Source organism: Amaranthus tricolor, chromosome 7, assembly GCF_026212465.1.
Source record: "Amaranthus tricolor cultivar Red isolate AtriRed21 chromosome 7, ASM2621246v1, whole genome shotgun sequence".
In the NCBI taxonomy this organism is placed as follows: domain Eukaryota; kingdom Viridiplantae; phylum Streptophyta; class Magnoliopsida; order Caryophyllales; family Amaranthaceae; genus Amaranthus; species Amaranthus tricolor.
Genome location: NC_080053.1, coordinates 25,597,619 through 25,612,896, shown reverse-complemented (window position 1 = coordinate 25,612,896; position 15,278 = coordinate 25,597,619). Strand labels below are relative to the sequence as shown.

At 31.7% G+C, this 15,278-nt stretch overlaps 2 protein-coding genes across 4 annotated transcripts; both read left to right on the top strand.

Moving 5' to 3' along the window:
• Positions 1-1,277: 1,277 nt before the first annotated feature.
• On the top strand, positions 1,278-8,727 carry LOC130817421 (uncharacterized). 3 transcript variants are annotated; one of them, XM_057683114.1, is made up of 12 exons: positions 1,295-1,387; positions 1,464-1,510; positions 1,791-2,193; positions 2,786-2,860; positions 2,976-3,029; positions 3,150-3,228; positions 3,355-3,482; positions 3,649-3,732; positions 4,883-4,966; positions 5,904-6,055; positions 6,711-6,861; positions 7,556-8,725. In XM_057683114.1, the coding sequence occupies exons 3-12, from the start codon at positions 1,819-1,821 to the stop codon at positions 7,985-7,987; spliced, it is 1,614 nt and encodes a 537-aa protein (XP_057539097.1). In that variant the 5' UTR covers positions 1,295-1,387; positions 1,464-1,510; positions 1,791-1,818; the 3' UTR covers positions 7,988-8,725. The 3 variants fall into 3 exon arrangements, with proteins under 3 accessions (XP_057539099.1, XP_057539097.1, XP_057539098.1); XM_057683115.1 differs by having other exon boundaries at positions 1,324-1,387; positions 1,464-1,591; XM_057683116.1 differs by lacking the exon at positions 1,464-1,510 and having other exon boundaries at positions 1,278-1,387; positions 7,556-8,727.
• Positions 8,728-13,797: 5,070 nt separating this feature from the next.
• On the top strand, positions 13,798-14,303 carry LOC130817420 (uncharacterized). The gene has a single exon (XM_057683113.1). The coding sequence runs from the start codon at positions 14,042-14,044 to the stop codon at positions 14,162-14,164; it is 123 nt and encodes a 40-aa protein (XP_057539096.1). The 5' UTR covers positions 13,798-14,041; the 3' UTR covers positions 14,165-14,303.
• Positions 14,304-15,278: the final 975 nt, after the last annotated feature.

The following is a 15,278-nucleotide window of genomic DNA, read 5'->3' as shown; positions in this document are numbered from 1 at the left end:
TTTTCGTCTTTTTTAAATTATGAGCATTGAAATCCTTCTTTTGTTCCATCTTAATTCTGATGTTACAATGGCTTTATATATGTGGAGGAATATGCTCCAGTAATACCTTAATTTGAATGGTTTTGATGGATGGTCATTATGTTTGATCAATGGAAATTAAGTGAGCCTTGACGCTTTAGTATACTAAAACTAGTATAAATAAGGGTCTTAGAAAAGGATGTAAAATACACCAATTTCTGAATTCTATTCTACCTTTACTTTCTCTCTTGTGTTCTTTCAAAAGAGTTATAAACTTTTGTTAAAACTTTCAAAGTTTATAATCATTTGAATACTTTTTTATTAAGTGATATACCCTGAGTACTAAGGGTATATTGAGTTGTTGTATTTCGTTGTGAATTTTTAAGTTCAAATTTAAGTACTCTTGTAGGGGAAATATCACAAAAGGAAAACGAGCACACGCCTACAACTAATATCAAGTTTTTGAATAACGTTCTTCGTTACAAAATCATCTTCAAATACTTTTAGTGTAATTTGTAAGCTTATTTGTTTTAGTCATCAACTAAGGGGAAATACAAGTTCCTCCAAATTGTAATTTGCACATTATTATTTATAATACTAACAAGGGTAATGTTACGTACATTTAACCTCCCAAATTCTATCTCAGGTGAGGGTTTAGAAGTGAATATAACGGCTAGTAGATACTTACAGTAGCCGATTAAAATGTGAAAAAAAGATTATGTAAGCAAAAAACATACAAATGTTGAATTATTTAGACCGATTTTTATAGGTTAATTATTACAAAAAAAAAAAGAAAAATAAAATAAAAAATTTTAAAAATTAGAAGTTAAAATCAAAAAAAATAAACTTACTCGAATTTTTAAAATTTATCAAATTTCTTTATAATTTAATTTGTATTTATTATTTTTTTTTATGCAAAATGACTTGTTATATTGGTAAGAGGTTACCTTAGTGTATTCTTATCAAGGAGCCCTTATAGTTGATATTACTCATGGTTAACCAAAAAGTTGGATTTATTTTTGAAAAATCAGTAATATTTACTCTTTTATTATAGGAAAATTCTTGTTTGTTTGCTTTGAATAATCGAAAGATGAGATTTTTAAAAGAAAAAATGCAGTATAAAAGTTGGATTTTTAAAAGAAAATGCAGTATAAAGTCGAATTTTTAAAAAATAATTAAATGTAAAATTTTTGAAAGACAACGAGTAAAATAAAAGGTGTAATTTTTAAAATTAAATTTTTCTTATTTATTTTTTTTTTTTTATAGAGAACTTCTAACTTTCAATTTCCTACCGCTGGCCTCTACCCTCCTTCTTCCTCATCGCCGGCCGCAGCCTTCTACTCACCGGCCATCACTGTCTCTCTCTTTCGTGAGTTTTTTTCTGCTTTTTTTTTTTTGTTTTTTTTTTTTCCTTTATTTCATTGGAAGTGTTTGGACATTTTTAGGTTCTCTTTGTTTTTCTCGGTTTTTTGCTTTGAATCCTTCATCTTCGGTAAGTTCTTCCCACGCCATTAGTGTTGAAGGTTACTGTGAGTATTTATCAAGCATTTCGTTCCCGTCTGGTGTCTCCAAGGTCATTCTTTTCACAATTATAATTGAAATTGATAATTTTCTGGTTTGCTTTCCACTAATTTTATTTTTGATTTTTCTTCTATAATTTGTTGCTGTTCAATTTCTATTCTTTCCCATCATTTTTGAATGATTGTATTTTACTGGTGTGTTGTTTAAAATGCGGGCTTGGATTCTGGTTCACATTTTCCTTTGCGTTGCAGGTATCCCGAGCACTGACCAAACCACCGCATGTCCCGAGCAATGCTACTGAAAACCACCGTCAGAGCAGTGTCTCCGATTTCTCTCCTCCCTTCCCTTTCTTCCTCTTTCGTTTTCTTCTTTTCCTCCCCAAAACCTTATCCTTTTAACCTAAAACCTCTCAACCTAACCGTCAATTGCAAATCATTTTCTATCTCCTCCGCAATTTCCCCAATTTCTTCAACAAATTTTCAAACCCAAACCCTAGTTTCGGATTTGGAACCCTATTTGTCATGTTCTATGCCTGGTAAGCGCCTTAAAGTCGCTGTTCTTGTTAGCGGTGGTGTTGATAGTAGCGTCGCTTTGAGGCTTCTTCATGAAGCTGGTCACTCTTGCACCGCTTTTTATCTCAAAATTTGGTTCCAGGTTTTCTTTTTCTCTCTAACTAGTATTTCTTCTCCATTTTTATTGAAGTAATGTCTTTATATGATGCCTGTATGTATTGGTGTCATATGATGTGTTTTTCATATGGCTGGACTAAAGTTAATGGTGGTTAGAAAGCAGGATTATGTGTTTTTTCAATTGTTTTTTGATAATGGACCTGCATTTTGTTGATGGATATTGGTGAATTGCGCGTAATTGATTATGGTAACTCAAATTCTTACCAAACAATGTATATATTTGGTTAATTGAATCCTTTACTTAGATGCCCATTGGTTTCGATCGTTGGTCAATTGTCCTTTACTAAGATGCAGAATACCCATCAAGCTTCTCCCACTTTGGAGGAGTTTGGGGTTTGGATGTATACTACCGCGCCTTGTTTAAAAAGAGGTTGTTTTCGATCTTTAAGAGATCAAAGACTTCATTGGTTTTGGATTTTTTCACTTCTTGTTGAGGGGTTTGAATCACACACGTGCTTTATGAAAAGGCTCAACAATCAAAGTTGGCATCTACATTGTCTTTGCTTATTTCACCACGCTTAATGACATGCACTTGACTTGAATTTTGATTGTTGCAGGAGGATTTTGAAAACTTTTGGTCAGAATGCCCTTGGGAAGATGATTTGGGTTACGCTAAGGCTGTTTGTGATCAGGTGATTGTTCTCTCAAGTCTTTGTTATGGCAAGGGAATGTTTGTAGGTTTTTTAATCCTTGCTTTCACTCATTATTGCATTACAACTGAATTCGAAAGGTACTTTTTCTTTACAGGTTGATGTTCCGTTGGAAGTTGTCCATCTCACCGATGAGTACTGGGAAAAAGTGGTATTATATTTTGTGGATCATAGGGATAATTTTAATTGCCATATGCTTTGTACACATTTCTTAGCTGTCCTTTTCTTTTCATGTGCTCTAAGGCTTGAGACTCATGGGACTCTCTAATAGGTCTCTTACATCATTGAAGAGTATCGAAATGGTCGTACTCCTAATCCTGATGTTCTCTGCAATACACGAATAAAATTTGGTTAGTGGTTTGACAGTGCCTGAGAAAATTTCTATGTAAAGGGTTCTTCGGTTTTCGGGATTAGGATGAGTTTAATGTTGTTGAAGGTTATCTCATCTTAACCATTCATCAAATTTTCTCTATCAGGTGCATTCATGGATGCAATCAGCGGTATGGATTTTGATTATGTTGCCTCAGGACATTATGCAAATGTAATTCATCCATCAGGTGGTGAAGTAAATAAGGCTTCTGTTCTAGAGCTTTCAAGTGATATGGTAATTATTTTATACCAGATGGAAGTGTTTCATCTGCTTACTTATGACTTATATTTTTTTAGCAGTAGCTACCACTCTAGTGCTTCATTGTGTGTTACTTTCACTTATATTGAACCTCCTTGGAAATTTTAAGCTAATTGGACTATTTGAACTTTTGGTATGTCAGGTTAAAGATCAAACTTACTTCCTGTCACATCTCGATCAAAGTCAGCTTAAGCGTCTGATTTTTCCTTTAGGCCGTCTATCAAAGGTGGGATATTAATCATGTTTTTACTTGTTTGCGTAGGGTAAGATTTCTTAATATCTCTTAATAGTTAAATAGGATTTCTTTCATCTTTAGTAACTTGAAACAAAATGTTGAGGCTGAAACATATTGTGAGAGCTTTTTGCATGGGTTCAAGTGGCCATGGGGATACTGCTTGCTCCCAGTATTAGTCACCCAAACTTTTTATCATTGAAGAAAATGATTAATGTTCACTAAATCTCAACATCATTTGCATGTTTATCCATTTAGATTTAGATTTGGAGATTGTTTTGTTCTTTCTCGTTAATTCTCCCAAGCTGTTGCATTGTGGGTCTCTTCAGCTCTTCTAAAACATAATCTTATGGCTCTCTTCCTTGATAATAACATGTGAACCGTACATTGGATATGATGACTGATGGCCAAGATATGTTTAGCAGATTATGCAACCAATATGCTGGTTCATTAAAACACATAATGGGCTGATGAAAATCAAGTAGTGATAACACTTATATTACTGTTATATTGGATGTGATGACTGAGGGTCACAAAATGTGTGTTCTCAACTAAGCAACCTGGTTCAATAAACGCATCTTGGGTTGATGAAAGTTTAATAATGATAAATGATGACACTTTAATTTATTTTGTATACCAATAACAACACTACTCAAGTACTCATTCAATGATCGATACTAGAATGTTAACAAAGTGGCATGCAAATATGAATTTTTGAACCTAGCTTGTATAAGTGATATTGAAAAGGTTATGACTTTCTGTTATTCCATATCTGAACTAAATGTAATTACTCTGATCATTCTGTAATAAGTGATACTAAATTGCAACAAGTGAACTAAGATTTGATGGCTATCTCTTTGGAGTCGGAAAACAAGATTACAAAGTGATTTAAGTATTATTATGTAAGTCAAGTTTAATTTATGTGCCATGTTTATCACTTAAGTTGTTCAAACGTAATTGGTTTCTTCATTCCTTTCTTTATTATGTCTCCTCAAAGTGTATTTCTTATTACTAATGAGAGAAAATGCTATACCTAAAAGCCATTGATTTAACACTTCTTAATTCACGTCTTGATCTATTGTCATTCTTGAATTATGTTGTGATATGGATTTTCTCATCAATGATATTGTTACTTTTCTTTCAGGATGAAGTTCGTAAACTTGCCACTGACTTTGTTCTACCAAACAAAGATAGGAAGGATTCACAAGGGATATGTTTTCTTGGAAAAGTAATTTTATCATTTGTTGATTTACATTTCGTTGTTTGAGGACTTATGTCTTTCTATTCGTCAACGAAATAATGAAATTTTAGATGTCTGCTAGTAGCTTTTTTATTTTCATTTCAAGATGAAAATTATCTAGTATTGAGTTATGTGATTATTGTGCAAACTTAGTTTTGACAAACTCAAGCAAGCCTCACTTAAGACTAGTGCCTTGCTGGCGATGGGTTAGACACCTAATAGGCTAGGCGATCTGATTGCTTAAGTAGAGTACTATGGAGCGCTAAAGGCAAGCACCCCAAAGGGCCTTAAAATGCTTATTGGTCTTAGTCTTTGAAGAAGATTATTTGATGCAAACACCTATCACATATGCTTTCTTTTCTTTATTTCTTTTCTCTTCTATTTTAGTTCCCTTCTTTTGTGGATCTTTTTGGGTTTTGTTTAGAATTTCTTAATTTATTTTTTACTAGATTTTGGGACTCCTCACACCCAAAAGCTAGCGCCTCCATCTGGTACATAGAGCCTAGGCTATAACGATCCTTAGGGCCTTGGATTTTGGAAGAGGCAGAAAATCTTGTTTGTCACCAGATAACTTCTATGCTTACACCCTCATGTCTTTGGATCCCTAATTTTATATCTTCAATTGCTGAATTTTTATTTAGAAAAGTAAAAATCCTCCTTGTTGATATAATTTTTTGATGATTGGCAAAGATTAAAGCTTACTTCAACATAAATAAGGTCAAGAGAAAAGTCTTGTGATTTTACTGCATGATTGGTTTGACTGTATTCATATTCCAAGTTCTGGCTGTCTTGACTAGTGTAATTGGACTTTAAGCATTCACTACATGTGATGATGGAAAGGTTGAAGTTTGAACCATCATTGCTTTGCTACCCCATGTTTTATATCTGAAAATGACTACTTATCAAGTTGGTTTTTACATGTTAGATTAAATTTAGTGACTTTGTTGCACGGCATATTGGGGAGAAGGAAGGTGTCATACTGGAAGCTGAAACTGGAGATTTCCTTGGGAAGCACCGTGGTTTTTGGTTCTACACCATTGGTCAACGTCAAGGTCTACGTCTCCCTGGGGGACCATGGTATTCCCTTATCAAAATTTGATTGATGAATTTCTCTTATCTTTTGTTGAGACCATACTTTGAAGGCTAAAAAACAAAGATAAGACATGATAAAATCTTTTGGCGTCGCAAATATTGGGGATATTATGAATGAGAATCATTTAAGGTGGTTTGGGAGCTGATAAGGAAGATAAAAATTTGAAACTCGGGAGATTTAAAAAGAGGGTGAACAAGACTGAACACGGCCTTGGGGCATTAATGGAAAATGATATGAAGAATGTAGAGTTACAAATTGAGATTGTAGATAATGAAATGAATGATGGAGAATTCATGTGGATGATCACTGGTACTGATTTATCAGTTGATGCAACCTGACTTTCAATTTTTGGGATGGAATTGGTATTGTAGTTGTTTGGTTGGTATCAATGTGTAAACATTCCTTCAGAATGTAAAGATTTTGTACCTCAACTTTGTTTATGAGCTGTGTTAATTGTTACGAGTTATGACTTTTATCCTTTCATGATGAGGGAAATCCTTTTGATGGACATGCTTAAAATAGAGCATAAAGGATGCACATTTGTTTCCTCGTTTATTTGCCTTTATCCTTATTAGTGTTCTCAAGTGTATTATTCCATTATTGCATCTTTGCCAACCATAAGTCTTTTGGGCTGTGTAGGTATGTAGTTCAGAAGGACACCAAAAACAATGTAGTGTTTGTTTCAAGAAACTATTACTCGGTTGATAAAAGAAGACGAGTCTTTCGTGTTGGGTCTCTGAAATGGCTTAGTGGGCTGCTTCTGAACAACGTGAGTGAGCTTCAGTGCAAGGTAAAGGCCCTGAGCAAAAAATGTATATTTGAATCAATCATTTTCATGTTTCATGTTTTTTTTTTCACTTTTTTAAGGAATCAAATGGGTCCTTAAAAATGTCTATTTGTAACTAGATAGGGACACACACATGTTTCTGTGATGCTGTTCTAACTTCCTCAGATCCTGCCATTTGCTGAAGCCTCTGTGCTGCATGGTTACTTTGCGACCGCTGTACTGTTTCTTTACATTGAAATACATTAAGTTTGCATCTTGAGTGGGCAAAATAGTTCAAAATGGTTCGTTTATTCAAGAATCAAGATCATTTGATCTGGGAAAATGATAAATATTTACCTTATTCTTCATCTTAGGCAGTTAAGTTCAAGTCATAGTGCCTACTGTCATCTTATTTTTCACATTTTCCTTCTTTCTTCCTCCTCTACATATGGTAATCAAAAGAGTTTTCAGTATTGTTAAACAGAGGGGTCATTCAGGATATATTGTTGAGTATATTTCATTATTCTTACATCACAAGTCACCTTACCTATGGAGGTGAATAGGTGATCAAATTGACTTGGTCTAAATTGGCCAGCCCAAACAAGGTTGCACATAAAAAATAAAATAACGCTTGGCCAAAACCCCAAACTTTGGGCCTGCAGGCCGGGCTGACTGGGTTGATCAACTCTACTTACCTTCTATCATTCCTTCTTTTCAGGTTCGACATGGCCCTAACTTTTATAACTGCAGTTTAACAATGGAACCTAGTGATAATTGCAATGGAGATGTTGCAGTTGTTCATCTATCAGAAGATGATCAAGGTTTAGCAGCTGGGCAGTTTGCAGCTTTCTACCAAAGAAGAACATGCATTGGCTCTGGTATAATACTCGAATCCTGGGATGATGAAGGTTTCCCAGTTTGCGAGAAGGCTCTTGAAATTGCTAGAATGGAAGACAAGTCAAAGCTAGGAAAACCAGTCAAAATCAAGGTTAAACCAGAAAGTTCTCCTGTGGGTGCCATTGAGAAGCCCGTTACTGTCGATTCATTAGGCATGACCATTGAAAAAGTGGAAGCTGAACAGCAGACTACTACTAGCTTATCACCTAATTGGGTGCAATCGCTCAAGCGTAAAATTTTGCAGTTGTTTTAGTTCTCTTAGATTGGCCTACCAGCTTTTGTGTATCTAGTATATCTATATCTGTTCTTATAAATTGTAGCAGGTTCCACAGGCATCAGCAGTGTGTTTAAAATGGTAGTTGTATTTGCACGATTTATAAATACATTTATATTTTAGATCTTGAATTTTGATCCTCACCTCAGTGGATATATTTAAAAAGATGTTGATTCAACATACATACATTGAAGATGTTAGTTGTCCATTCTTGGATTTAAAAATTATGGTAGTTTTTTTTAGTTCCATTATAGTGAATAATATTAAAATGACTAATTATTATTTATGCTTCATATTTGTGTGAAATTGAATAACTTTGTGCATACAAAATTCCATTGAACCCTACCTAAGTGAGATTGAATTGGGTGCAGATGGATTGAAATGGGTGAACAGAAACTGCTAATAGCAACTTCATCAAAATAACTCCCTTGCAGCAATTAGTATGCCTTGGTCCACCCTAAACAAGTCCTAAATCCTAATATACATTGTCCATGTAGATCAAGGAAGAAAAATGAGAACTAGAGATTAGAAAGCAAAAGTTAGTGGGTGTGTGTGGAAAGTAGACCCTAAATTGAGAGTATGGTTTGTTTGGGGTGTCGTTTTAAGTAGTGTTTAGCAGTTTATGACCAAAACACTACTTAATTAAAAATATTTGTATTCGGCATTTTAGGATTTTTAACTAGCATTAAGCGGCTTGATAGTAATTAAAACTTTGAAAACCGGTGGAAATAATAGAATAAAGTCAGGTCACAAGGTTTCGAAGTTTTAAACTTTGCCACACACAATCAGGCAATTTATTTAATCGGATGACCGCCCGTCTCTTCTGCACACACTTATATGATGATGGCCTCTACCGCTAAATCAAAGACGAAACGACATCGTTTTTCTCAACAGTCCCCTAACCAAAGTAATTCCGCAGCAAAATATTGTAACCATGTTGATCCAATAATAATGTCTGAAATTCGCTTTCCAAGAAAAAACCAGAGTCGTGATAAAACCGCTCAATTAAATCTCCTGTCGTCCTATCCAGTTATTATCAGCGTCATGATCATCATAAGCCTCACAAATACAATCAACTAAATTCAATGCAAAATACTGAAAAGTAAATAATGAATCAATCTTGTTTCAATACTCGAGAGAAAGAGAATTCATCCTAATAACATACAAATTTATTTTACGAAAATCAATTCAACAAAGAAAAAAACAAATTACGCTACGAAAGGGAGATCTAAAAAAGAGGAGGAGGAGCATTATAATAATTGTAATTGCGATTGAAATTGGAAGTCAAAGGTTGAGAAACATCGAGCGAATGGTTCAATTTGTGAAATCCATTCTTGAAAACACCAAATCCAAAGAGAAATCCAATGGCGATAACAACCAGAATGAGACAAGTGCAGAACATGCAAACCTTACTTGGACAGCAACACATCTTGCGAATTCAATTTGGCTGGAGATCTGATTACTGATTATTGATTTTGACTTTCAGCGATGGTTTGTTTCTGTGGAAGATGGAGTAATTCTGAATTTTTGTAGTGAAAGTGATGAAGTAGTACGCCGTTATAATAGTGAAGTTATTGGTTAGTGGTAGTTGTGGGTGGTTCGTTCTCTCTATAACTGCCGTGGTTATTCCTTTGCTATATGACTGGATTGCGTTGCGTTAAAGCTGAAAATAAAAAATGACCAACAAAAAAATAAAAAAGGTGGAATTTGAACTAATTTATTATTTTTTTTATTTTAATTTTTTCATTTAATTAATTTTTAATTATAGCCTTAAATCCATATGTTGTCCTTTATATAAAAGATGCTTTCTGAAATTTTTTTAGTTGGTAGCTTTGGCCTTTCAAATAAATACTTTTTACGTAATTTAATATATTGTTTTAATTATTTATATATTAAATTATACATATTAAAAAATTATAAAAACTTAATATTATGAAAATATGTGATTAGACGATTCAAATAAGATCTCATTTGCTTAAATGTTTTTAACATAATAGTCGCAATATATAAAATAAGTTTGTTTTATAAAAAAAATAAACAAATAAATTTTAGCATAAAGTTTTTGACAAAAAAAAAAAGTTAAATCTGTCTCTTACTATTTTCAAAAACCGCCTCCCTTCCCTTTTTTCTCTTCTCTCTAGAAAAACTCTAATCTCTGTAATCGGTTTGGGCTATCACTAACTTTTTAGAACCGTTTGGTTGATGGTAAGCCCCTAAATTTGTCCGTTTTAAGCTTTTTGACTATGATTAGAATAAATTTTTGTTCTCTCCCTACAGAAGAGTTGTTCTACCCATTTATTATGTTGATTCTACCCATATATTGGGTTTTAATCTCTCTCTTCATGAGAGTTTGGAGTTATAAAGTTTGGTTCGTAATTAATTTGTTGGTAGAGATTAATACGATAATGCAGCAGACATCAAAATTGCAATTATTATCAATTACATCAAATTCAATTCTATCTCAAGACTACTACAGATCGAAAGACCCCCTCGTAGAAGGCTGTCAAACAACAATGTGAAAGAGGATATTAAGAATTTCAGATCTCATATACAATGATCGTAGTTTTGTTAATTTTGAATTATCTTTGGTTAAAATTGTTATGTACTTGTTAATTTTGATCTCTGACATAGATGTCGTATGACTCTTTATTAATAAATCAGGTATTATTAAAAAAAAGTTTTTGACAAAAAATATTAGGTAGTTTTGGAGTGGAGTTTTTGTAATCAGTGTTTGACAAATTTTCTTTTATACTTCTTCCGTTTCGTAGTAGTTGCAACATTAGGGCTTAGGCAAAATGATACTATTTATTCAACACTATTTGTGATTAATTTTTAATCTAAGTTAAAACATAGTCAAGTGAAATCTTGTTTGATTCGCCTCATTGCAAAGATTATTAATATTAAATTTTTATAATTTTTTTATTATACACTACCTCCGTTCCAATTTAGTTGCGACATTGGAAGTATATACACTATTCACTTAGCTCGTCTCGGTGTAAAGATTATTAATATCAAGTTTTTATAATTTTTTATTATACATAAATAGAGATATTAAGGATGGAATTAGTGCATTGGACCGCGTGAAAAATCCATATGTTGCAACTAAAACGGAACAGAGGAAGTATAATTAGAGATATTAAGAATTGAATTAGTGCATTGGACTGCGTAAAAAAGCAAACGTCGCAAGTAAATTGGAACAATGTTATATTGTTGTTTGAATTTGCTGGTAAAAATGATAGTTTTTTTTAACAATTCAAAGTGATAGTTAAATACTTATCTCAAAAAATTAGCCTTTTTCTCATTTTAGTTCGCCCTATTAAAATTGACGCATTTTTATTTTAGTTATGACTAACACACTTTTTTTTAATCTCATGCACACATTTAATTTACATTTCATTATATATATATATATATATATATATATATATATATATATATATATATATATATATATATATATATATATATATATATATTCTAGGACCTTTTTCCTAAATATAGCTTTTATAAGAAATATTTCCAACTTTATGTTATTCAGGAAATTATTTCCTGACATACTGTCCTACAGTGAAAATTTTTTTCCCCTATTTTTAAGTAAAGCGCCAAATTGTTTTTCCTTTTTTTCGTAAAGCGCCATTATTTGACGAAGCGAATTTATTTAAAAATTAAATCAAACCGTTATTTGGAATGGTAAATTCATTTGACTAATCAACTTCATTGCAATTATCTCCTTGAATACGATGGGTTGAGGTTCAACGATGTTTCAATCTTTAAAAACTACCAACATGCACCTCATCAATCACCCCATCCCCAAAAGAAAACACAAAAAAGTGTTTTAGATGAGACATAAAATAGCAGAATAAGTGAGGGATGGTAAATGCTAGTAATGAAATCAAATGAATGGATACCTGTTGAAGATAGTGAACCAGATTGAAGACCAATGTTGCAGTTTTGTGAAGCAGATTGAAGGCTACACTCAAGACTTAATCAAAACGTGTCTTTTTATTCTACAACATGTGTTTTTTAGTTTATTAGCACGTGTATAGCTTTAGGGTATTAGTCTTATCCTAGACAGCTTGTATAGGATTTTGTTGTCAGTTTGTCTATAAATTTAATGCAGCTACTTCTTGTTAAGTCACGAATGGAATTAATATAAGATCCCTTTTACATTTCTTTATCAGTTCTTTATTTCTCTAATTAACATAGGAGGTTTTGAGCATGTTCAATATGTTCGATTGTAAAGGGTCTTGAATTTTTTTGAATTTTAATATTTTATTACTTAGTATATATTACGTGTTTAAAGATACAAAATTGTTAAAAAAAATATTATAATTTTTAATATTGCAAAGGTCTTCATAGAATTTGGCAATTTCATATTATTAATGGCATAAATTTGCGCAATTTATCTGAATGCTATCATTGTAGATGAGGCCTATTGCATGTGGAGGTTTTCATCTTCTATGTTACTCCATAAAAATCACATTGTTGTCTTTTGAATTTGCTCTTTTTTCGATGTAAGTCTTTTGCCAACAATGTAGCAATTAATCGTGACTTGGAAAGTTCTTTGTAAGGAAAAGTAATTTTAAAATATTATGAAACATTTGATTGTTTTTTCTAGTACATAAAGATCATAAAACAAAGTGATATTTACATAACAATTATACTTTTATTTGACATTAAGTGTTATCATTCAACCAAAGTAGTAAAATAATTTTCTTAATTACATGAATAATGAAAAATTACATGGTTATGATTCTTTTCATAAGGTAAATGATGTTTTTATTACTATTATGTTTATGACTTATCTAAAATGTTGATCACTTTTCAACTGGTAGACATTTTACTTGATCAAGAACATAGTTTATATAACTATCATGCTCTTTCAAAAAACGTTGAATACACTATAAATGTATTTATTTAGAGATTCACTTAACAAAATTTATCATCTTAAAATTCTAATAATTGCGTGTATATATTATAAATGATGGCAAAAATTATCTAAATACTAACAGTCCTTGAACTATTTATAAATGATGGACATTTCACCTGCAGATTTTCAAGAATAAATGATGGATATTATCAAAAAATTTTATCCTCAGACCAAACCGTCGTTTGAAGTGGCGGTTTTCTTTTTTTTTTTTAAAAAAAAAAATTAAAACTCTCATGAACCGCTGCTTTAGGTGGCGATTTATGCTTTGCATCAAACCGCTACTACAGGTGGTGGTTTTGTAGAGCAGTTTTTTTAAAAAAAAATCAATGCAACGTGAACAGTAATGTGAGAAATATTTTTCTGACCCACGTAAACTTGAAAATATATTGTAAAAAAGCAATATATAAGAAAAAGATTCTATATTTCTACTATTACATTTCATAAACTATATTTTTATATTATATTTATTCACTTTCTTTTACTTTCACCTCATTTTTATATGAGGTTATTTCTTTAGCACGAAAGATAAGTTATTAGTCAAGTATTTCTCGATCATTATAAATAATCACTTTAACTCACTAAATACATATGATTCAGCTTAATAGTTTGAATTTGCCTTAATATATAACAGTCAGTCTTTTAAGAGATCATTTCTTTGAGAAATATTTGAAACCAAACCCAACAAAATTTAATGCATATTTTTACACTTCTACAATTTTTTTTATATGCTGATTCAATTAAAAAAAGGCAGGTCATCAATGGTCAAATAAACAGGTAGGATTCTTGACACACCGGTAGCCGGTAGGTAGCAGTTAGAAAAGGAAGTAGAACCGCTGAGAAGTGGGAAGTTATCAATAGATTTAGATAACGTGTAATTGAGAAAATGAAACACCCACCAGTCACCACTATATTAACAATTCATCATAATTACAAACTACTGGCTTTCTGGGTTTCGCTTCTTCATCACTTCTCTCTCATTATAAAATTTCAAAATTACTCCATATTCCATCTCCTTCGTACCGAGAAACTCGATTTAAGTCATAATCAGTAATCCGTAATCAGTAATCAGTAATTCGATCGCCATTTATATTGAAATTCACAAGATGTGTTGCTGTCCGAGTAAGGTTTGCATGCTCTGCATTTGTCTCATTCTGGTTGTTATCGCCATTGGATTTCTCTTTGGTTTCGGCGTTTTCAAGAATGGCTTCCACAAATTGAAGGATTAATTTCATGTTTCTCAGCTTTTGATTGCCGATTTCAATTTTAATTGCAATTACATTGCTCATCATTTTCTAATTTAGATCTTCAAATCCTATGTTAATTTGTTTTTTCTTTGTTGAATGGATTTCTTAGATCGAATGAGTATGCGATTAGAATTATTTCTCTCTCGATTGTTGAAACAAGATTGATTGATTCATTATTCACTTTTCAATATTTACAATAGTTATCATTGTGAATTGTGATTATACTTCTACAGTTGTGTATGATCCATTCAAGTTTGTTGATGCTAATGCTTATGATGTTTTATTGATTAATGATTACGATGGTGATGAAAAGTTGATAACGTAAGGCGTAATTGTCCGGATAGTACGGCAGAAGAGTTCATTGAGGGTTTGTCGGGCGTCTCATCATTTAGGGCGTTGTTTTGGTTAAAACGTTACTATTTAATAAATTAGAGTATTAGAGTCTAAGGGATTATTTTAGTAGTGAACTAATAATCCCTATACGATGTACGTTTTTTTTTTTGTTGTTTTGATATAAAATATTAATAAATTGAATAAGTTTGGCATAATATTACATTAATTTTAATTATTTCTTAATTCACATTTTATTACATTTATGAAAATTGGAATTCAAACTTTTTTTTTATAGTTATCATTATAATAATGATAAAGCAGTGGGCTATTATAAATTGTATGTATAATATAATTAGCATTTTAATGAACTATTTTTTAGAAGTATATTTAAAAATAATATAATTAATTTGTAAATGAATGAATGTTTTTTTTTAAATAAATATAGATTAATGGTGCTTTGTAAATTAAATATCAAAGATAATAATTTGGGCATTTTTATTACATACTACTATTTATTATATTGTTTTTCAAATTTTAATACTATATGTTATAGTCCCAACTAAAATTTTTAATAATGGTCAAATTAATCATCTTATAATCATCCTTAACATTTAAGATTTCTATAGTCATTTTTATTCAATGACATCATCTTTACTTAAATGAGGGAAACAATCTCATGGGAAGATGACAACTCATCAATTTTTTGAGTTGCTTATGTCAGTTGCGTTTTGTTTTAGTATAGAGTGTAGATAGATAATTATTG